The following is a 22240-nucleotide window of genomic DNA, read 5'->3' as shown; positions in this document are numbered from 1 at the left end:
CATGCCTACCAGGGCATAGACCTGCCTAGGACCATGTGCTTCTGGGATAGGCTACATGTTCCTACAGCCTCAGTAATGGGTGTGTTTCTGGTAATGGATGGATTATGGATCATGCTGAGTAATGGAATGTGTAGTAAGGTCCCTCTAAGAGTATTAAGTAACATCTGTATGGTATTGTGCCACAATGCATTGACTTTAGAGGAAGATAACTGTTTTCCTGGCAAGCAGATATGGGTGAAGAGGAAAACAAAAATTTAAAAAGGTACTTGTAAATATTGTAAAAAAATAATTACACGTGGAAGTGCCATATGTAAAAAGAGGCATAAGTATTCTGCTCTACACCACACTCAACAATAGACACAAAGGAAAATGGTAAAGGAGAGGAAGCAACAACATCAACCCCCCCCAACTTTTTAATTAACAAGAGATTAGACTTCTTGGATTTCAGCAGGAGTATTAAATGGTTTATTATATTAGCTGGGTAGCAATTACACTAAGACCCTGTTGTACCAGTCCTATGCAACGTCATGCTACCTTATTGGTACATTATTTTATATCCGAAAAATATCTGTTCATAGTAGTAATTCCTAAAATAAAAGAATACAAAATGTGTAGTACTGTGAAAGGTTGGAATAAGCTATATGATTTAGTTCCTGGACTATAGGAAGTAAACACAAAGGAACAGAGTACAGTTTTACTTCAGAAATAATTAACATCCACTTCTTTTGTCAAAAGTCAGGTTCTTCAGAGGTACTGTAAGTGGTTGTTTGGCCAAAACTAAACCAAAAATCACCTGATGTTTATATTTCAGTTTGAAAGTAAGAAAGCTACAGTATATGTTCACTGTCATGGATAACCAAAGCTAGCTGTTGACCTACATTTACTGTACCACATAAGGTCCAATACAGTTTTCCAAGACTCTGTAAAATAAGACACGTATACCTGTAAATAACATTTGGCTTTTATTGCAAAACACGTGACAACTTTTTATAGTATGGAAATACACATACAGCAAAACAATACACTCACAGCCACAGACTGTAAAACATCTGCAAGAAAAAAATAACGCTATACATTTCACAGACAAGAATTTCTGTAAAACTAGGTTTCCATTTATGCAACTATATTTAAAAACAGTACTGTTTATGGCAAATATTGAAAAAAACAAGGTTTGAAAGCTTCTACACAGCATAAGGAAAAACAATCCATTATCCAGTGAAATTAAAGCTCACATTAAGGCACTTTTAATTGTAGAATAAGCAATTGTTATTCTAAAATTGCTGCTAATTGCTCTCCTTTAAACTAAGTATCAAGTAAGAGATGTGTCCAGGAGAAACGATACCAACTCCTGTTGTAAACCAGATTAGGCCAGTAACAGCTAAAAATAACCTTATTCCATTTTGAACAGGGATTATGAACAGGACTGAGAAAAGAACAAGCGTTGCAGGACCACACTGTAGCCAATTTAGTTCATGCAAAAAAAATCTTGCAAACTGAATGCCACACCATACGTCTGAGAACAAAAAAATGCCTCTCTCACATATAAAAGTCTGATGCTTCATCATACTGAATAATTCTATTTAAACTTTCATGTATGTCAAATTATTCTCAAAATACAGATGTTCATAAAACTAAGATATTAAAATACAACAAACTTAGTAATGCATCATTAATATGGACTTCCCCCAATGAATTATAATTTCACAATTTACTTCAGATTCTAAGGCACCAAGGCAACAGAAGCAAGTCACAATTGGGGTCAGACCATGATGCAAACAGTAAGCACACTCTATGCACAATAAAACCTTCAGAAGCAAACCTGAAAGCTTCTGATGCACAGTGATGGCATATTGAAAGTGCTATTTTTACACTGCATACAATACCCTATGAGATTTTCACTACACATCGTGAAATGTTTTCAAATTTTTTACAGTCTACAAGAATCTTGGTGCTCTTGAATTTGTAAATGAAAAAACTTGTACAAGGCAAACAAAAACAACAACTTACACAAGTGCTTTCAAATATCACATTTAACAACCCACCTATTTTCTAATACAGTGTATCTAAACTTGGAAACTAAATGTGCAGAGCTTAACTACAAACAAAATCTATTCCTGTCAATTATTCAAAGCAATAACACGAGTTCTCAAACATAAAAAAGATTAGCTACTAAGCTAAGCTAATCATTGCTGTGATTATTGGTATGCAGTTTTTTGGCATGCGTATCATCACATTCTGGAGAACATGCATAGCTCTGAAAACATTCCTTAAAATGTTGGTGGTTTTAAACATGCTGCAATTGCTCCTTTGTTTCTCAGCTGATAAACATGAAGAGCAGCAGGAAAAAAGCTCTACTGATCCTTCTTGTCCTCCTTTTCATCAAGACGTTTCTAGTACAAGTGAAAAAAAGAAGGACATAGAACATTTCTATTAAAATACAGAAATGAAAAGCTGTATCTAAAGGGCTAGTCTACACAGCCTCACTCAACAAGGCTTTCACTTCATAAAGAAAAGAACGTGGCATTCCCTTTATGTAGTGCCTGCAGCTCACAGCTGGCAGCACTGAAGCTAAGCAGTGTGAGGTTGGCCAGTACCTGGATGGGAGACCTCCTGGGATAGCTTAGGGTGCTGCTAAGTGGTGTTATTGGGACCAGTATGGAATGCTCACACTGTGGTGTGGTGGGTCAAAATTCCCCCACTATAGTGATGGGTGTTAATCATAGCCTCCTAATAATCCCCATCTATGAATTGGCTTCATCACTCTGTTATCCCCACTAATAGCTAATGTGTGGTGAGTATATTTGCGCACTATGTCTGCCGTCACATCATCCAGGTGGGGGCTACACATTGGTGGTGATGGATGGGAGTTATCTGTAAAGTGCTTTGAGTGGAGTGTCCAGAATAGTGCTGTATAAGTGTATGGAAATATTAATTACTATTAGAACAGTATACACAGTATGGAACAGTCCAATTTTCCACAGTACCATTCATAAAAAAGCCTTCTCTGTTACTGTGTGCTTCCAGACATGTATGATGCACACTGCCAAGTGATTGAGCTGTGTATTACGTAATAAGGCTGTATATTTTTATATTGCTGGGCACTGTGTATTGTGTACAGCATGCATCAATCTTGTGTATCTACTGTATACTATAATTAGAAAATTATTTTTCTCATCAATATTTGGTATTTTGTATTACCCTTTTACCTTTGATAAAACATTTCATAAGGTTTAATAAACATGGATAACAAAAATATAGGCCTATATACAACAATCACAACCTTGAATTATTGCTTTAACTGAGCAACTGCCCAGACAATGAGAAAATGTCTGATTGTCTATTTTCATGGTTGTATTTGTCCTCCCAAACACGACACCACCCAGCGCAGTCACGTCTTGCCTGGTACACTGTACCACCTGCTCAGACCACCAGCTACAGCAGATACAGATGAACATTATAACCAGATCACACTCTGTTGCTTATCAGCACCTACAGAAAATGGCTCCAAAGAAGCAAATTTCAGTAGATATTCAAATTAAAATAATAACCCCGAGAGAAGAAGGACTCTCAGAAGTCCGAGAACAACAGCAGGGAAGATTAGGATTTTCTACACAGGGGCTGAGGTGGATCTGGATGCAATTTGTCTGTTAAATGCAGAAGCTGCACATTGGTGGTGGAGGGGAGTCCCCATTACCTGTAAAGAGCTTTGAGTGGAGTGTCCAGAAAAGTGCTATATAAGTGTAAGCAATTATAATCATTATTAAAGATCAGGAAGACCACCAATGCTCAACATACAAAACATGCAATGCTCTAAGCTTCCCTGCAAGTGAACTGCATACAATCTAAAATCATAGCATGACTTCAAGATGTGCATTTACTGTAGAGCCTCTGGAAAACCAGGACTTCATGAAACAGATTAAGATTAAGATAAAAAAACAAGACCGTAAACTTACAAATTCCCTCACCAACTGAATTAAGGGAGAAACTTAAAGATGCCAAATTATGAAAGGTCTAACTGAAATTTTGCCAGATTAATGCCCCTATTTTATAAAAAAATGCGACAGACTCTCTAATGACCAAACTGTCAGTACCTCAATTTAACCTCTCGCCCCAGGGACCATACTGATGCACTGGATTGGAAATTCTTGTCCAGAGGGAAAACTGACATCTTTTAGTCCACCAATACCACTTTAAGGTATCAACTTGGTTTTTCAGGTCTCCCATTCAAGTACTAGCCAGGTCAAACCATGTTTAGCTTCTAAGATTACATATTATGTGAGGAACAGGTAAAGGTTTATGCCATGCTGAAAAGAAAACAAAAGAGACACAATGTTTTGGATGTGGAGCCTTCTTTAAGTGGGCTCTTGATACCTGAAGAATGCTCTACAGCCAAAACGTTGTGTCTCTTTTCTTTCCTTTTCAGCACGGAATAAACCTTTACTTGTTCCTTTGCAGACTACGCATACTGACACAGCTACCTACTTGAACCTCTACAATGAGGTGATACTGCTTTCTAAGAAAGATGTCAAGAAAAAAAGTGCTCTTATTGATGCAGTTCAATAATTGACTCTGTAGACGAATATTGGACAATATTCCACACAAAAAATCAACAACAGTATGTTATTTTTGTATTACCTTATCCATTTTAGTTTCTTAATAATGTAGTGTAATAGGCTTATATCAGAAAAATAATAAATGCAATACATATTTATATGAGTTGAACATTTTTCACAGAGCGGTACACGTCATTTGAGGGAATTCTAACTATAAATCATAGGGTAAACGTGCCTGGAATAAATTAATATTAATTTGATCTGCAACTAAAAATAAATTGACATTAAATGATGATTTTATCAGTTTCAAGCAACACTTATTAAATAACAAAACTGACAGGTTTCTTTCCAAAATAATAACAATAAAATAAGAAATGACTGTAACTGTATGTCTTGCACATTTATATCTGAGAGATTGGATTCTGCTTTGGCTGTAAGCAAACTAGGAGACATTTCACCATAGTGAAGTCAAGAAAGACATTGTTTAAAGAAGGCCACCATCGCAATTTGTTTACATTATTAAAATGAGAAACCTTACTATAAAGATAATTGAAAATAATCATGTTTAAGGTTAATTGAACGTGCAGTTGCCACATAATATAAGGTGCTACCAAATACAGCTCTCGAGTGAATTCGATGGCGTTTGACAGAGAAGGAAACCGTTACCAGTAGCTGTTCGTGCTCCCGCAGCAATCGGTCGTATTCCCGAGTCAAGCCCTCAGTTTGTTTCTTCATGGCCTCCACTTCACCCCTGGACTTGGTCAGAGCTGTGAACATCAACAGGTTTCATTTTCCTTAAAGCATCCTTCCTTAAAGACCTCCTGTCCACACAGCGAAAACTACTGCCTTTCTGCTCACTCAGCAAATAACTGGTTTCATAACTCTTATCGCTCTTTGCTTTTGAGAGACTTTTAATTAATACTTTGACGAGCATTACCCAAGTCACCACGGCAGAGGAATGCCTGGAAGAGGGCTTGTTTTCACTGTTCTGCACATTTCCCATGGCTTTGCTGAGTATTTTCATTTCATACAAGCTATAGATTTTCTTTTTAAAGTAATTGCTACCATCAAAATCTTTAGTTTTACCAGATAAAGATCTGCATTACATTAAGATCCTATAAATGAGAGATGATAAAACAAACCACAAGTGTGAATTTTCATCTCCTATGAAAATTCTATCCGATATTGTAACTTTTATGTACTGAGAAAAGTACTCAATGCAACTAACAGTTCTGCTGAAGAATTACATTAAAGATCATAAAGTGCTAAAAATTGTAATAAAAAAAGAAATGTCTAGTCAGCCTGACCTTGAACTACTAATTGACCTTGAGACAGATGAAAAAGATTTTATCATCTACTAAACCAAAACACGTTAGTACTATTTGGACTGAAACTACACTGGCAGTAAGTGGGAACTGCTTCTAACGGGTTCTCTTTCGTCACTTGTGAGATATTTACTCAAAACACAAATTAACATTATTAGGACTAAAAACAAAACAGTTCTGGCCTCTCTGTTTCTCATTTGTCAGTGCTTTTGCTACATTACAGAGATAATACTTGGCACTACGACGTGAGTAGAGAGTAAACTTCCCCTCACTACCAACCAATACAGACAATTGAGCATCAGAATTTTTTTTAAAAGAGGTATTATGCACAACACGCTTTTGGTTTTTCAGAGGTTCTAGGCAAAGAATTAAAAATCTCAATGAAAATCTAACCAATCTAAGTTATAATGTAATCTGTGGGCTATAAAGTCTGATTAAAACAATTCTGGAGGAAATTTTTGCTTATGTTCTACCATTTACACAGCAGGATGGGCAACAGTATTTAAAAAAAACTCTTAAGGAAAATGAAATGTGAATAAAACCTCTTACCATCAGATGTTCTCTTCAGTTCATCCTGTAGCTTGTTAAACTCTTTCCTTAGTTTCTCATTTTCGTTATTTGTGATGTTACCTCCTCTGTTACCACCTTCTAAAGCCTGTGAAAAACAGCATTCAAAAGCACACTTGGAACAATCTTACAGAACTAAATTAGGTGCTGAAAAATATCCTGAATACAGCTATCTAATTTTGGGACTTTCATTATTTAGTGCAGTTTTATTAAAAAAAAATATTGTGTAAGAAAACAGGAACACTATTAACATTTAAACTGGATATTGTTACAGAAAAAAAACCAAAAAATATAAAAATTCTGAATGTCAAAAGGTTCTGTGGAAATATTCAATAGGAACAAAAACAGGAATGTTCTGTGGAAAAGTTCATGATTAACAACTGACCGACCGCTTTAACATCTGTACATGTATGGGAAAGCTAAAGGTTATACTGTATAACCACATCATACATGATCAGAAAATGACAATTTTGAAGACAAAATGTTTCAAAATGTTTTTACCCGTTTCAGCTGTTCATTGTCTTCCATGTAATTCTTAGCAGCCTGGTTAGCATTTTCCGCTTGAACCCTTAAAGCTTCACCAGTGCCTACTACAGTCGCCAACTGATTAATAAGGGAGATGACACGTCTAAGAGTACTAAAATACAAAGATGAAAGGAAAAAGTCAGCACCTTTACACCTCTGTAAAGACACCTCCATCATGTCCCTGCAAAAGAAAGTTTTCTTATGCAATATATGGAAGGCTTCACAGCCGAAACGTTAGGTTTTCTCTCTTCTGTTTTCAGCATGGAATAAACCTATTACTTGTTCCTATACAATATAGTGCTACGAAGTTGGATACAAATATAGAAGACGGTAACTGTAATTTATTTTAAAAAACATTTAAAACCACTTTCAACAAACATCTCCTTGATGTAAAAGCAACTTTATGAACATAGATTTTCAAATCAAAAGAAAAAAAACATTTAAAAAACCTGTAAGTAAAGTACAGTGTATATTGTGGTACACTGTAAGCCACCAGGACAAAATCTAAAATACCGAACTGTAAGAGATAACTGTAAATGTAAATATATTTGTTTAAAAGCTGGGTAATGAAGAGCAGGCAGATTATCGCAGTTATCGCTTCACTGTTGCCTGGACTGGGGCCGCAGCTCGGTGTTGGAGCTCCACTCACAGCCAGAGGAAGAGGGAGAAGCCTGAGATGTAGAGGTTCCTCTGGGCTCTGAACAGCTTCATGTGGTGGTGATCAAACATGTTGGGGTGAAGCTGGTCACTCGTGGTGCGCTCTGCTCCTGAGTACTTCCTCACTTCCCGGATAGCATCTGTAGTGGGCACGGATGGAAAATGTCTCTTTTATTTCCCAAAGTCGTTTTAAAACATAGATTGGAAACTTCAAAATGCCATTAGAGGCAGCAGTCCTTGAATTATACTGCACCAGTATTGTTAATTACATATACTTTAAATTGTTACTATCTAGGCTACTTTTTATTATTAAAAAAATGACCGTTTCATGTCAAATCACCTGACATTTTACATGTTCACCGGCCCTTGGGATTCACTTTGAAATACAAATTTACTGCCTCTGGTTTATGATATTGAGTTAAAAATATGGAAAGGCTTGCTGCACTCAGCCACTGGAGGTAGTCAACTTTCAAAATGGCAGAAAAGTGAACAATTGCGCCAACGGTAAGCATTATCTGGTAAAAGAGTTAACTCTTTTCCTTAATTTCTATTTAGAAATTTGCATGGATATTTGGCCACTGAAAGTCATTCAACATGCTTCAGTGCAAATCTAAACATTTAAGCAAGCATGACAGGTCAACCACAGGAAAAAATCTAAATAAGCACTATTGGTAGACAAGAGAAGTGTAGAAATCCACACAAACACAAAGCTCACATACGAAATAACCACCCATCTTGAATATTCAATGAACATGACTTCTAAGTGACGAGAAGGAGCTTTAAAAAAAAGAGTGTACTGTTTATATCTATACAGTACTTCTAAGCTTCCTCATTTTTTAATAAATTCTGACAGGATCACGGCACTTCCCAAACTGACCTGTCAAGGAATGATCCAAATATTCAATACTCACAAAAAAGAAACATGTCTGTTTACTTAACAAGACAGCCATGTGTAATGTAAAACAATAAGGATTATTTACAAAATACAGGCAGACACTTTTTCTTAGGAGTCTCGCAGAGGAATTAAATAGCGTGTTAGCAGAGCTTGGTTATTTGTACATCATGTGATGAAAAGAGATCGATACTAGTTTACTGACTGAGACACCAGATATACTACTGGTATTTCAGAAGTTTAGAAAGTATACTAAGGTGAATGTATTCTAAGAAAACAATGTCTAGATCCGAAATGGGATGTTTGCTGAGGCTCAGAAAACCATAATGAATAGATATGCATTAAACCAACACTTAATCTGCTTTGATGGAAAGAGAAGGCACAAAAATTAACAATGTTGTCAAAAGCAACATCATTTATGCATGTATATTTTTAGATTTTTGATAATGTACACAGATTTTGCATACTGATTAAATGGTTTGGTGTCATTTTGATTAACCAATTATTACAATTTCTAAAGTGAATAAACTCTGAAAGGGGAATATATACGGGAGAATACGCTACACCAAATACAGTGCTAGACTTTCGCTAAATTCCTAACTTAATTCAGATTATTGTAATTCATAGTTGGACACCCCCTGTTCCTTGAAATGGTAAGTATTGTGAGTGTAAGCAATGCAATCACAGACCTCTGTTAAAATATCAAATATGACAACAACAAAAACAACAATTGTATACATCTTAATGTCTGAAATCCTGTTGTTTTTTAATCTTACTCTTTCTTGTTTTTATATTTAAGTCTATTTCCAGTAACTCCATGAATTTAAGGAGTTCATGCTAACTATGGCACAGTAAAGTGCTGTAAATATTGCCAGGAAATAAAATATTCATGTTCGGCACATTATGAGAAAAAAAGACATCCAAAAATAACTGGAAATGATGGTAAATTCACAATGTGAAATATGTCACTGTTATGATCAACAATAAGCTAAGACTAAGAGGATACCACGACTACTTCTCCCACAGTGCCTTCAGTTCATTCTTTGTAGGAAATTGACCTCACACTGAATTACACAGTTTGAGGAGTATGCAAACAAACCATGGATTAAACCACTGTCATGTAAAGTACGTCTTTCTTAGCTTGCAAAAATGGCAGTATTAACTTGTGTTTTGAAAATACTGCCATAAAATCGTCTTTCTTCTGTTGATTAAGCAGTTGCGCACTTACCGAGAAAGAGGACAATGAGGATAATAATCATAGTGAGAAATCCCTTGTTCCAGTATGGGGCAATTTTATCCCATAAACTGAATTTGAATATCTTCTGCCATCTGTAGAAATAAGGAGTTATTCAGTGATTTAAAGTAAGGTGTGTTAAAAATAACTCAGTGGCTCAGTTGTAGGCTCAGTTGTCAGTACAGTTTCACCACACAATGCCATGAAGACCTTCTAAAGTAGGCCTCCCTAATGCTTATCCCGGAGATCCAGTCTAACTGTTTAAACCTTGAAATCACCAAATATCAAAGTACTGGGAACAATTTGTGACCAATTTGAACTTACTAAATTTAATTTAAAAATCATTTGGAACAGTTTCTCCAAACAAGCACCTTACTTGTTCAGTAACTTGAAAGTGTTCCTAGTCTTAAGAACTGGTTGATAAGACTGACCTACAGTATAAGACATAGTGGATTAGGGCTCTCTAGGGCTGAAGACTCCCTGCGCTGGGTAAATGGTACAGCAGGGTGAACAAGAGAATGCTGTTTGAATGCCTTCCTTGCCATGTTGATTTGGTCCTCTAGTAAATGGCCTTACCTCTGCGCCGAGATGAATGGGATACACAGAACCAGGAGAACACCAACCTCCACATAGAGGAAGGCTGCCACAGCAGTCCACTGAAGAGTCATTGTGACTGTGCAAAAAGTATACAAAATAACCTTTACTGAAACAGACGTTAATTATTGAAAAATACTATAGATGTCACGAAAGTAGGAGAATTTACCATTTAGTTAACATTCAGGAATGTTTGACTTTGTCCCAGAAAAGTACCAGTTTTATTATTATTAATTTGACTGATGGTTTTATATAAAATATAAGACTTACATTTTTACTGTACATAGTACATAGTAGGATAGTAGGACAATCAGCTGAAGCTACCTGAGTGAAATACTTTGTGAAGGGTACAGCGCTCCATTCACTATGACACCCATAACCTTCTCCTTACCTGTCCAGGGCCCTACAAACTGTTCCACGCTGTTAATAACACAACACAATACTAAAGGTTTCTGACTCTTTCTGACAGATGTTTATTTTTAAAATACAATTATATACCATTTTACTTATATTTAACAGACTTGTATTATTTCTTCATTGCATTCTAAATGATAAAATAATTGAAAGAACATAAAATATTAGCACCTTGTTTAAACAACCTTTCACCAATCTTTTTTGCTTAGCATTATGTATTTCTATGCAGACGTATGCAAATACATTTTTCATCGGAGCAAACCTAAGCTGTCTTATTAAGAACATGTTTATATGTTATAGCTTTCTGTATTACACTTATAGGTAAGAAAATTAGTTGGACAATCTTAATGTCTCTAAACATAGTTTCATAAGTTTATTTAATTAAAACATTGTTTAGACTGCATTTTAAAATTAAATGAAGCAATGGGTGAATGAACAGATTAACCTTATTACAGATAATTTTCTATTTAGCAAGAACATTCCACTCTTATTTTAGTTTGTTTCAATCATTTACTTGTTTGAAACAATTTTTATTGTATTATAAGAACTAAAAGTAAAAGCCCTCATTTTCATCCACTGTTATCATTATCCAGCCGCAGTACACTCAAGTGCGTATGATACTGATAGCTTTCCTGGCGGACTTCAGAATTGCATTCATGCTTCCGGCTTTTTTAGCTTAAGTACTGTAAACAAGAGACGACAAGTAGATAATTCGATGGTATATTCACAATAGTGACAGTTTAAATTTAGCATGTGAGTGAGTTCATATTATAAGATGAAATATAGCTAAACATTCTAGAACTTTTCCCTAAAAGGCGAAATGAATGGCGCATTTTAGCTACAACTAAATACTAAATCCAACATCGAAGAAGAAAAAGGTGTTTCAAAGGATTAAAAGTAAAACATACTGATTTGCTCCACGCATAAAATACTGGATTTCCCCCTTTAATACAGCCACCTCATATGCGATTCTATGGTTTATCAATATTAATATATAAATAATCACCGTTATGAGCAAGAGGCGAACTCAAACAGAATTTCCTTCAGCTACTGTCGCCAAACCTTCTTCCTTCCCTGCAGCACATGGGCGGCTCACACTCATGACGTCAAATGTGCAAAACCTGCTCCCATATTAAGTAAAAGCAGAGAAGGTACGAGACGCGGCGCATAACGTCAGTTCTTTCAGAAAGTTGAACTACGCTGGATAACTTTAATAGTTACGGGAAAATTGATTTTGTTTTTTACTGAATCGCCCCAACTTACAAAAACGTTTATGGCTTAGAAAATAGGAAAGGAAATCGGTAGCATCAGTCGTCTTGTTTGAGCACATTGGTTATGCAAAATGTGTGTCCTGGCTTTAGTACAAGGAATGTGAATCTGTGGAACAAAGTGTAGTACTGTTTAGAATCTTAATGCGATTACAGTACTCAAGGACACAAAAGGCAAACCTAGTGAGTACCATAAACCTGCAATTAACACCCAAACTGTACCACCCAAATGAAACTGCTGTGTATCACTTGGCCTTTCTAGTATCTTAAGGATATTTGCAGGCTGAAAGAGACGGTAAAAGATATTTCAGTACATCTATTGCAGTTGCAAAAGAACGTAAAGAATGAACTGTCTCAGAGAGAAAGATCATCACAATGGCACGGAAATTGGCGCTGTATTGTGACTGTTTCACTAAAGAAGGAAAAGATAACATTCCTCAGGCTGAGGAAAGACTAAGTTTCATATTAGATTATATTAATATAGGAAAGAGAACTGTTGCAAGCACAACAATTCACTAAAAGTATAGGATATATACTTAGAAGTGCAAAACCTAAACGAATATACTATTAAAACTCTACATGCAGTAGAAATTATTCATTAGAATATTTCGGATAATTTTGGTTACTAAAATGCAAGAAAGATATTGTTGCTTTTCAGAGAAGAAAAACTAGATAAATTCCTGGTCTCAAAGTCCAGGCAATGGCCTCCTTCAGAATGAATAGTAAAACACAAAACTGAGGACACAAGTGGAAATTATGTGGAGGCAATACTATACAAAAAGCTTTTTTTGTAGCCGATATCTTGAATCTCGAAAGAAACCGCTGGACAAGATTTTTGGATCAATTAGCATCAGCCAGGTGTGGGCTGCACATTGGTGGTGGAAGAAGGGGAGTCCTCATTACCTGTTAAGCTTTTTGAGCGGAGTGGCCAGAAAAAAAAATATACGTGTAATGAATTATTGAAAAATGTTTATGGTTGGCTGAATTTTAAGCTTTTCTTATCCTTAGATGAGATGGTAATTGACTAGTTTGCCCTTAAAGATCTCATAGCAGTGTTTCTAAACAACAGGTGTGTTACACCAGTGTCCTGTCTAAATTCCACTCTGGGCTTGAAAACATTTACCTAAAGTTCCCCATTAACAGTTTTTTCACCTGTCCGCCTGATCTGCTATATAATGGTGCACAGTGGCTACCACTCCTCACCCAGGTGGGTGCTGCACTTGGCTTGTGAGTAAAGTGGGTTTTCTCCTTCAAAACAAGTTTCCATTTTTCCTTTTACAAAGCTGATTTCAGATCCTTACCATAATATTTTTCCATCAATAGTAGTCTTTTTATGAACTGTTATAATTTGACCAACATATATCAAACTATTATAAAAGAATTACAGTTGATTTAGAGTCCTTTTTTTCAAGTCACACAATACACATTGTATGTAAAACAACTTTATTTTAAAAAAACCTCCACTTAAAACAGCATTTAAAAGGTTAAAACATTTTCCCCCCCGTAATTCCTAAACGATCTCACGAGCGGAGCTGTAAGTTTCATTCAAGTAATCTAGAACGGCGGAGGTGCTAGACAGAGCATTAAAAACTTTCTTTTCTTGTTGCGAGGTAATCTTCTCCATCATGTACATTAAATGGTGATGAAAGCAGGTGAAGGGAGTTCCGTGTTCTAAAGCAATGTCCACCCAGTCCCAGACACATTCCAATGGCGTATCTTCATACCCAGCAAACATTGCTGGATTGGCTAGCAAACCTCTTGCTGCCATTACACCTGCGGAAAAGAGAAGAAGAGACAGTCTTTGTAGCATAAAATTAACAATCGGTGTAATTCATATATTTTGTTTCCAACATCAGTGTGGAGGCAGGGTTACCTGTTGGTTAGTACAGCTGCCTCGTAGCTCTTAGGTACTGGGTTTGAGATTGAGGGTGTCTTCTGTGTGTTGTTGTGTGATCTTGTGTACACGTGGGTTTTTGGGGTGCCCAGGGTTTTGTCTGGGTGCTAACACATGCCAAAACATATTGGAGAGGTCAAGCAGCATCATCTCTAAATTGTCTCTGCATGCCTGTGTATGTGTGTGTTCCCTGTGTGTCCGACTTGAAGTGTAGTCCCACCTCGCATCCAAGATCGGTTCTAGATTACCGAGACCTTTACCAGGAATTGGAGGCTATCTGATAATTGAGGGAAGGCTACTTCAAATATTTGTGTTGGCATTTCTGCAGATATTGCAGACAGACATACTTCAATACTATAACTATAAATGAGATAATTCCCTAGAACACCTTAAACACATAGTTACTAACATGAATGTACGCGTTCAGCACAATAAGGAGAGATATCGCTGACTAATATGTACGGTTTAACAAAACCTTTAATACAATGAATAAATTAGTCAAGAACCGTTTCCGAAATAATGCTGGCATTTATCTCTTAACTTGATTATGAAATATAGACTAATGAACACCACAGAAATGGTGTGACGTTCGAGGGCAACAGCAGCAAGTCAAGTTTTTAGATACTTCGCAATTACAAATTGCAAGGGGGCAAAGAAAAAAATAAAAGTAAGTGGGCATTTAATAGAAAAAAATATTTTAAAAAATGTACTCTGTATTGGCCACACCTACAACCTTCCTTCTCCCTGCTGATTGGGAATCTGACCTAGAGCTGTTTCATTTAGGATCTGGTTGTACACTTGGGCCGCAAAATAAGACACGTTTAAAATGGCAGGTTTTCTACTGGCAGAGAAACTACTATGTACTGTAAGCATCCTCTTTTTCCAGAAATACACACAGTGACCATAGTCTCTTACCGTCAATCCCCGTGAGCTGGCGAGTAGACTCTACATCTTTGAGATTCTTAATATCACCGTTGGCAACTACAGGGACAGACAAGCTGTCTTTAATGGTCTTTATTGCATCGTAGTGCACTGGCTGGTGACGTTCGTCCGCTGTCCGCCCATGGACTGTGACCCAGGAAACACCAGCTGCCTCTGCCTTCTGGCACAGATCAACTGTCAGCCTGATATCACGATGGATTCTAGTGCGAAAGGTGAAAACAAAGTTAGGAACATGCAGTACACTCTAGATGAATAACTACATAAGAAATCTCAGTTATAGTTTTATTCCATAAAGTATTGGGTGGCATTAAGTTGAAATTATACACCCATTTGGAATGTTACTTTCACAGGCAGGATTTTCATGCTGGGAAACATTTAAAAAAATATCTGTTACATAAAGTGGATACATTTATTTTGGGGACAGCTGGTCTCTAAGCCCTAGATGCCACCCTGTGCTCGACCCATCCTACAGATGTTGGGTGTGGCAGGCACGGCATCCAGGGCACAGCGGTCATCTTGCAAGAAAGCGCTCGTACATAAGCCACATGAAGATGTGCGTTGTCCTGCTGGAATAGGCCAACAGGAAAGGCAATAAGTGAGTTCCCAGGAAAAGCTTACTGCATTTTGAGATACGTAGCATTTAAGGAGCAAGTAAAGGTTTATTCCATGCTGAAAAGAGAAGAACCACAATGTTTTTCAGCTGTGGAGCCTTCTTCGGGTGTGAGGGTACGTAGCATTTAGACATTCCTAGTCAGACCATCACCTTTGGGCCTCCGAATGAATCCTGCGGAGTTGTAGTGATTTGTGCTCTCCCAGACTGTGGATACTCATTGCCAAACTGCATTCACCTGTAACATCTTGCTAGGTTAGAATATTCCAGCTGTGAACACCCTCAAAGTTGAGCAATGGTGCGCCGACTCGATCCAATCTCAGTGTTGTTCATTTGAAAGTGGGGCATATTGGTTCCTTCCTGGTTTTTCTATTTTGATTTTCACCATGTACGACATTTAGTAGGTCAAATCACCACATCTCCTGTGCCCAATCAACTCTTACTAATGAGGTGATTTAGCATTAGTACCAATTGTGAAGGTCACTCAGATGGCCAGTCAGAAATGATAAATTAATCAAAATGACACCAATGTAATTCTCAAAATTAGTATACCTTTCTACACGCATATTTTTACAAACAGAGTGACAGGCTTCTTTTAATACTCTATATAATAATGGATATACTGTATAACGTAATGTACTGTACCAATAACCATATCAAGATTTTACAGGTGATACTGCATTACATTTCTAAATACTTTGTGGCTCACTAATTTGCCTCGGATGGAAACAAATACATTACCGTATTTTGATGGAGACTGAAAATTTGGGATTTTCCACTTGGTTTCTGACCTGCCTCACCATGTCTCGAACAAGCTCGGGCTTGTTTATCAGGCAAGCACCATATCCGTCTGCCATGGCCCATCTTGAATAAAGCGACACCAAAAGCAAAACGTCATAGTGAACCACTGAAAAAACCTTCTCATTCACCTGAGATGAAGTCTTGTTTTGTTACAACAATTGCTCATTAACTTTGTTATGGTACAATTCACAAATGAAATTAATTAATAATAATAATAATTATAATAATTGCTTACACTTATATAGTGCTTTTCTGGACACTCCACTCAAAGCGCTTTACAGGTAATGGGGACTCCCCTCCACCACCACCAATGTGCAGCATCCACCTGGATGATGCGACGGCAGCCATAGTGCGCCAGAACGCTCACCACACACCAGCTATCAGTGGGGAGGAGAGCAGAGTAATGAAGCCAATTCATAGATGGGGATTATTAGGAGGCCATGATTGGTAAGGGCCAATGGGAAATTTGGCCAGGACGCCGGGGTTACACCCCTACTCTTTTCGAGAAACGCCCTGGGATTTTTAACGACCACAGAGTCAGGACTTCGGTTTTACGTCTCATCCGAAGGGACGGCGCCTGTTTACAGTATAGTGTCCCCGTCACTATACTGGGGCATTAGGACCCACACAGACCGCAGGGTGAGCGCCCCCTGCTGGCCCCACTAACACCTCTTCCAGCAGCAACCTTAGTTTTTCCCAGGAGGTCTCCCATCCAGGTACTGACCAGGCTCACACCTGCTTAGCTTAGCTTAGCTTAGCTTAGCTTCAGTGGGTTGCCAGTTGTGAGTTGCAAGGTGATATGGCTGCTGGATTGGAGACAGAAAACAAATACAGTCTATATCACTTTTATCACTGTTAATGTAAAGCTCTGCTTAAAACCATCAAATTAAATATATTGGAACATAATGGGAGTCAAAGGAATTAACAACCTGATATCACTTTTGTCCTTGTTGCAATGCTCAGCTGAACTTCCACTATAGTATATATCCAATTGTTACACACATGTTAAATAAGTATGTGTACATAGTTGTACATTAAAATAACAGCTACATATTCATGGGGATCCTGATGTTTAAAGGCACTGAGTTATTAATCAATTGTATTAATTATAATTCACTGTAATCAATCTCCTTCAGATTCTTTCTTACTTCCCTTGATCCTCAATACCTGAGGGATTTAAGGGACTTGAGTCAACGCTGGATGGGTTTTGAAGAGGCATCACCTTTGTGGACAGCCACAGTTCAAATCCACTCCATCAGAGAAAGGCGAGACTATGCAGGCAGCATCAGCGAGTGTCTGAGAATCCTTGGCAGCAAACTGCACAATCAGAGGGCGATCAGCTGTGACACAAGACACAACGCAGTGGCATTCTGGACTAGTGTTTCAGACTCAGGACTCCCGAACTCAGACTCACAGGCTGTGATCCACACTGATGCTCCTGTACACTACCCACACTGCAGAAGCAAAACCTGCTATATAAATAGTATCTATAAATCTAATAATATAATAACAATAGAAAATAAAATATATAAAATTATACATAAAACTAAAAACATAATAGTATCTATAGATAGATACCAACATTTGCACAGGAAATAAACAAGTAAACTGTAACCACTGTAATATGCCTTTCATCAGCCAAAGCATCAACCAAATAAAGAAATGTCCTCTCTTTGTGATTTTTAATAAAATGAACAGACACAAGTTTCACTGAATTCTTAGTATCACAAAAAAATGTAACATACCAACCTTCAGTTCAGATACTCAGTTTTATTTAAAACAGACTATATTATTACCTATATATCATATAATATAGAGAATGTAAAGTCGTGCAACAACAGATTACCTTGACTTGTTGTGAATTCACTGTCTCTAGCCTTATTAGATCGCATGAAGTCAGCAGCGACGATCATGGGGGTGAAACAGAGGTCGCAGTCATATTTGCGTACAAGAGATCTAAAAGCCAGCCTTGGAAAATGAAGAAATGGCATATGAACATTCATGTTTATACCTGTCCTGCCAGTTTGTGGTTGCTCGTCATCACAGTTGTCCTCTAAGAAAGACACAGTGAAGGAGTTCAACACAGGTGCCAAACTATACTATGTTCATGGCACAAAGTTCAAGAAATGTCCACATTTTAATCTAAAAGGAGAAACAAAAACTATTCCCCCCTTTGGAGTTCTTGGTAAATTTGCCGGTGATATAGGCAGCAGCTACAGTATATCACCTTGCAGCTCACGCCTGGCAAGTTGCCAGGATGGGAGACCTCCTGGGAAACGCTAAGGTTGCTGCTGGAAGAGGTGCTAATGGGACCAGTAGGGAGCACTCACCCTGCGGTCTGTGTGGGTCCTAATATGATTCTTCACTTTGAAAACTACTCCACCCTGTGGTGGGGCTGCTGTTGTGCCACAAAGGTGGGTGTGCTATTCTTCAGAGGTGGATAAAGAGGCTTCGAGGCAAGGAAGTTTTATAATTGTACTTACTTTGAATAGCGTACCATTGGGGCGCATATTTTTACAACTTGGCCTTTCTGAAATAGATCCATAACATTTTCCATGTCCTTGGTGATAACAGAAAAATCCCACAAGTAAATGTACTGTACAACACCGCGATGCACTGGTGTCTCATCCAAGGCGTATCCTGCCTTGCGCCCGCTGGCTGCTGGGATAGGCTCCAGCTGCCCCGCGACCCTGTATTGGATAAAGTGGTTAGAAAATGGATGGATGGACAGATAACATGTACAACATGCTATAAAACCTCTGAATGGAAAAAAATATCAACATTCTATTATCTATTTGATATCAATCATGGGATAAATGAGGGCCTTTAATCAAAATGGTGATTCTAATGCATTTCACAATGAAGGCACAGCTGACCCCATAACCACACATTCAAGTACAGCTGCCTCCGGATGCCTACACTGTGGCCTTTTTAAGGGGCAGGAGAACCCCAGGAGTATCCTGAAAGGAGAGGTGGTGTGCAAGGTAACCTTATTAAAGATGTCCCTAAGGTCAGATTTTATAATGGGTTGCCGTTACAAAGCCATGTAAAAGGTGCATCCCGTTCATAATTACCCAATGACAGTGTCTAATGTGACAATATATAAGAATTAGTAAAAGATAGACAGAGGCACTTTTCCCTTCCAGTCCTCCAATAGCCCTCAGCATTTGGACTCACCACTGATGCCTTTTTTTTTGCCAAAGTACAGACCATGCTCAATCTTGTCAAACATCTATTATCTGGCAAAGTAGGACTTGATAAGTGAAATAGAAATATTCTATCTTCCATTACTATTCCATCATATTTGTGTGACCTGTTAGTTTATACCAATTCATATCAGTTTGTTACATTAAATATACCTGATTATTAAATACCATGAAGGCGAACAAAACATTCGTATCCAAAACCACCTGTCCTTCTAATCCTAATGAAATAAAACCATATCTTTACTAAAACGTACCTTGTAAACTTTCCGTATGGCACTTATGATATTCCGTCCTGTTTGATATGCTCAGATCACACTGACTTCATAATTAGCAGAAGTAACACCAAGCAGATTTATGGTTGCTTCAGTTGTTGCACCGATAAGAAATGCCTTATTCTCTTCGTAATCAGGAAACACTATAAAATATTTATTTTCCACATTATATAGATTTCCAATACAGGGTCTCATTTCAGTCGCCGTTTCCAAGTCTGGTTCAGAGGAGGGTCCTACAATATTTCATAAACAGTACTTAATTGATAAAAGGAACATATACTGAATTAAGTGGTCGTCTCTGATCGATACTACGATGAACGGTTAACAAAATAAAATATGAACACTGAATTAACAGATGGGCTCAAACTATTTTGTCACTAGTAATGCAAACAAGGCAAATAAGTAATTCCAAAATACTTAATTAAGCCATAAGCATAATTCTTTCCAACTGCACACTCAACACGCCGCTGTAATTAAATAACTCGTTATGCGCCTATTTTGTACGTACAGTACTATAACCAGTATAACCAGGGCAACTTCCATTCGTCTGCATCCGCTTGCACCAGGATTTGTTATATTTAGAGTTCCTGGAGACGTCTTTGCTCTGTCCTATCCAAAAAAAGTATTTCTGTTGTTGTTCGTCTTGTTTTTAAATAGTCCTACAATAAAAATACTTAAGAAGCTATGGCTGTCAACCTCACTAGTAGCTGATCTTGCGTTTAAAAATCGAGTTTTGAATCCTGTCTCTTTAAGGTTTGAGTAACTTCCACCTTTTAACATAATTATATTTTACTTAGTATCTACTCCCCTAGCTTTGATTGAATCGTCCCCAGAGAACTAAATCATATCCCACTATTGGCTGCCCATGGTTAGCTACGAATCATTAATGATTTCAAACGTCACTTCTGAAATCGCTTTTATCAGACTAGGGAAAACTATCGATCGAGTAGATAACTTACGTATTATAGGTTAGTGTCAAAGTAAACCATATTAAAAACTCAATCGTTTGAAATTAAGATGGTTTACACTGGAGCAAGCCAAATATTCCATATTTTGTCGAAAGTCGGAACTGTTCAACTCCCACAATGCACCACGTGTACAGGGACTTAAGTTTGTACCTCTTCGGAACACGCTACGTTGATAAAAGATACTTATATTTGTTAATAAATGTAAATACACCTATTGATATTTTATTCAAAATATGATTTTGCACAAAAATAAAGCCATGGGAATTATCGCAATAATATATATTTTTGCAATAATATTGTGCCTCTAAAAAGCAGCGTTTCCTGACGCTTGATTTATACGTCAGCAGATAGGTAAGGTGGCAGTAGCCAACATGGAAGGAAGTAAAGAAACAGCGTCCACAAATGAACTTTTGAAAGATGGTAATGCGTTTTTCATATATTTGGAACCTGCATGATTAGTACATTTAGATATTGTCTTCTTTGTACACTTTATATTTGAGGCTAGCTCTAATGTGATTGAAGAACTAAGTTACATTAACTACTAAAATTGGAGGCTGGATTTTTTTATTTCGTATTGAATAGCTGTTAATATAAAGAAACAATTGAATAATTTCTCGTTTAGTCCAGTAAGCGTTATTTTTACTTACATAATGGATAGCGTGTTCTTTCAAATTAGCTAATGGTTAATGTTGTTTATAGTGTATTGTCATGCAACAGCATTTTTATGTATAAATTACTCAAAAATGACATATTTAGTGATATTGAAATGAATAGTGTACGAAATGCATGCATAATATAATGAAGATTCCCAGTCCATTTAGGGAGCAATTGACAATTCAGGGTGCTTTGTTGCGTTGAAATTATTTCCATTTGTGATGATGATATCAAAAACAACAACAATGAACTGTGTTTGTGATCGGTCTGCAGTCTTCAACCTGACATTCCCACAAAATACTCACTTGCATATAACTGTTTTTTGCATCAGCGTTCGTGAATTAGTACAGTAAGAAATATGTATACAGAATGAACTTTAATACTGTAGTTATATTTATTCGCCTAATTAACTCCACTTTGAAATGTAGACATTACGTGCACGTATTATGGCACTCAAATTTGTTCAGAGTTTTCAACCTATACAGTCGCCTTAGGTGTTAACCTTTTTTAAGGTGTTTATTTGAACTGTTGCTTAGGTTTCGGGAAATACTGCACTTAAAACCTTTATATTAATAAGAAAGTAAGTTACTTTATAGTTATTAGAAAGTAACAGAATGTTTGAAGACATTTGCCTATTTAAAATACAAAATTGATATTTGATATATCGGGCAACACACACTATTCAATTGTACAGACTTCTTCGAAAAAGAAATCATATTTATATGGATACTAAAGTCTATTAAAAGCTTGTTAGCATATTGTAAAAAAATTATTGTTTCATGGTTGCTCAGATTTGAGTGAATATGAAGATTGCACTACATTTATGCCTCAATATGTTAATAGACATAATCTACACAAGTACAT

The 22240-nt window shown here is 37.1% G+C and overlaps 3 protein-coding genes across 7 annotated transcripts in view; 1 reads left to right on the top strand and 2 right to left on the bottom strand.

The window, feature by feature from the left end:
- Positions 1–943: 943 nt before the first annotated feature.
- bcap29 (B cell receptor associated protein 29) lies at positions 944–11864 on the bottom strand. The gene is made up of 8 exons (XM_088924385.1): positions 11768–11864; positions 10330–10426; positions 9748–9848; positions 7620–7767; positions 6947–7082; positions 6428–6533; positions 5220–5320; positions 944–2390 (listed from the first exon to the last, which is right to left on the bottom strand). Exons 2-8 carry the CDS (start codon positions 10419–10421, stop codon positions 2352–2354), a joined length of 723 nt encoding a protein of 240 aa, XP_088780511.1. The 5' UTR covers positions 10422–10426; positions 11768–11864; the 3' UTR covers positions 944–2351.
- A 1594-nt stretch (positions 11865–13458) lies between these two features.
- Positions 13459–20839, bottom strand: dus4l (dihydrouridine synthase 4 like). 5 transcript variants are annotated; one of them, XM_088924158.1, is made up of 8 exons: positions 20714–20839; positions 19737–19987; positions 18760–18966; positions 18123–18244; positions 17499–17616; positions 16217–16339; positions 14839–15065; positions 13459–13802 (listed from the first exon to the last, which is right to left on the bottom strand). In XM_088924158.1, the coding sequence occupies exons 3-8, from the start codon at positions 18831–18833 to the stop codon at positions 13540–13542; spliced, it is 927 nt and encodes a 308-aa protein (XP_088780284.1). In that variant the 5' UTR covers positions 18834–18966; positions 19737–19987; positions 20714–20839; the 3' UTR covers positions 13459–13539. The 5 variants fall into 5 exon arrangements, with proteins under 5 accessions (XP_088780284.1, XP_088780282.1, XP_088780281.1 ...); XM_088924156.1 differs by having other exon boundaries at positions 19737–19897; positions 20714–20820; XM_088924155.1 differs by having other exon boundaries at positions 19737–20820.
- A 222-nt stretch (positions 20840–21061) lies between these two features.
- The window catches only part of cog5 (component of oligomeric golgi complex 5), a 174182-nt gene continuing 173003 nt past the window's right edge, over positions 21062–22240 (top strand). Inside the window, exon 1 of the mRNA XM_088922671.1 lies at positions 21062–21142. Coding sequence (XP_088778797.1) covers positions 21094–21142 — 49 coding nt within the window. The 5' untranslated portion in view covers positions 21062–21093. The remainder of the gene's footprint in view (positions 21143–22240) is intronic.

Source organism: Atractosteus spatula, chromosome 8 (assembly GCF_055471065.1).
Source record: "Atractosteus spatula isolate fAtrSpa1 chromosome 8, fAtrSpa1.hap1, whole genome shotgun sequence".
In the NCBI taxonomy this organism is placed as follows: domain Eukaryota; kingdom Metazoa; phylum Chordata; class Actinopteri; order Semionotiformes; family Lepisosteidae; genus Atractosteus; species Atractosteus spatula.
Note: the sequence above shows the minus strand (reverse complement) of the source record. Positions and strands in the feature narration are given on the sequence as shown.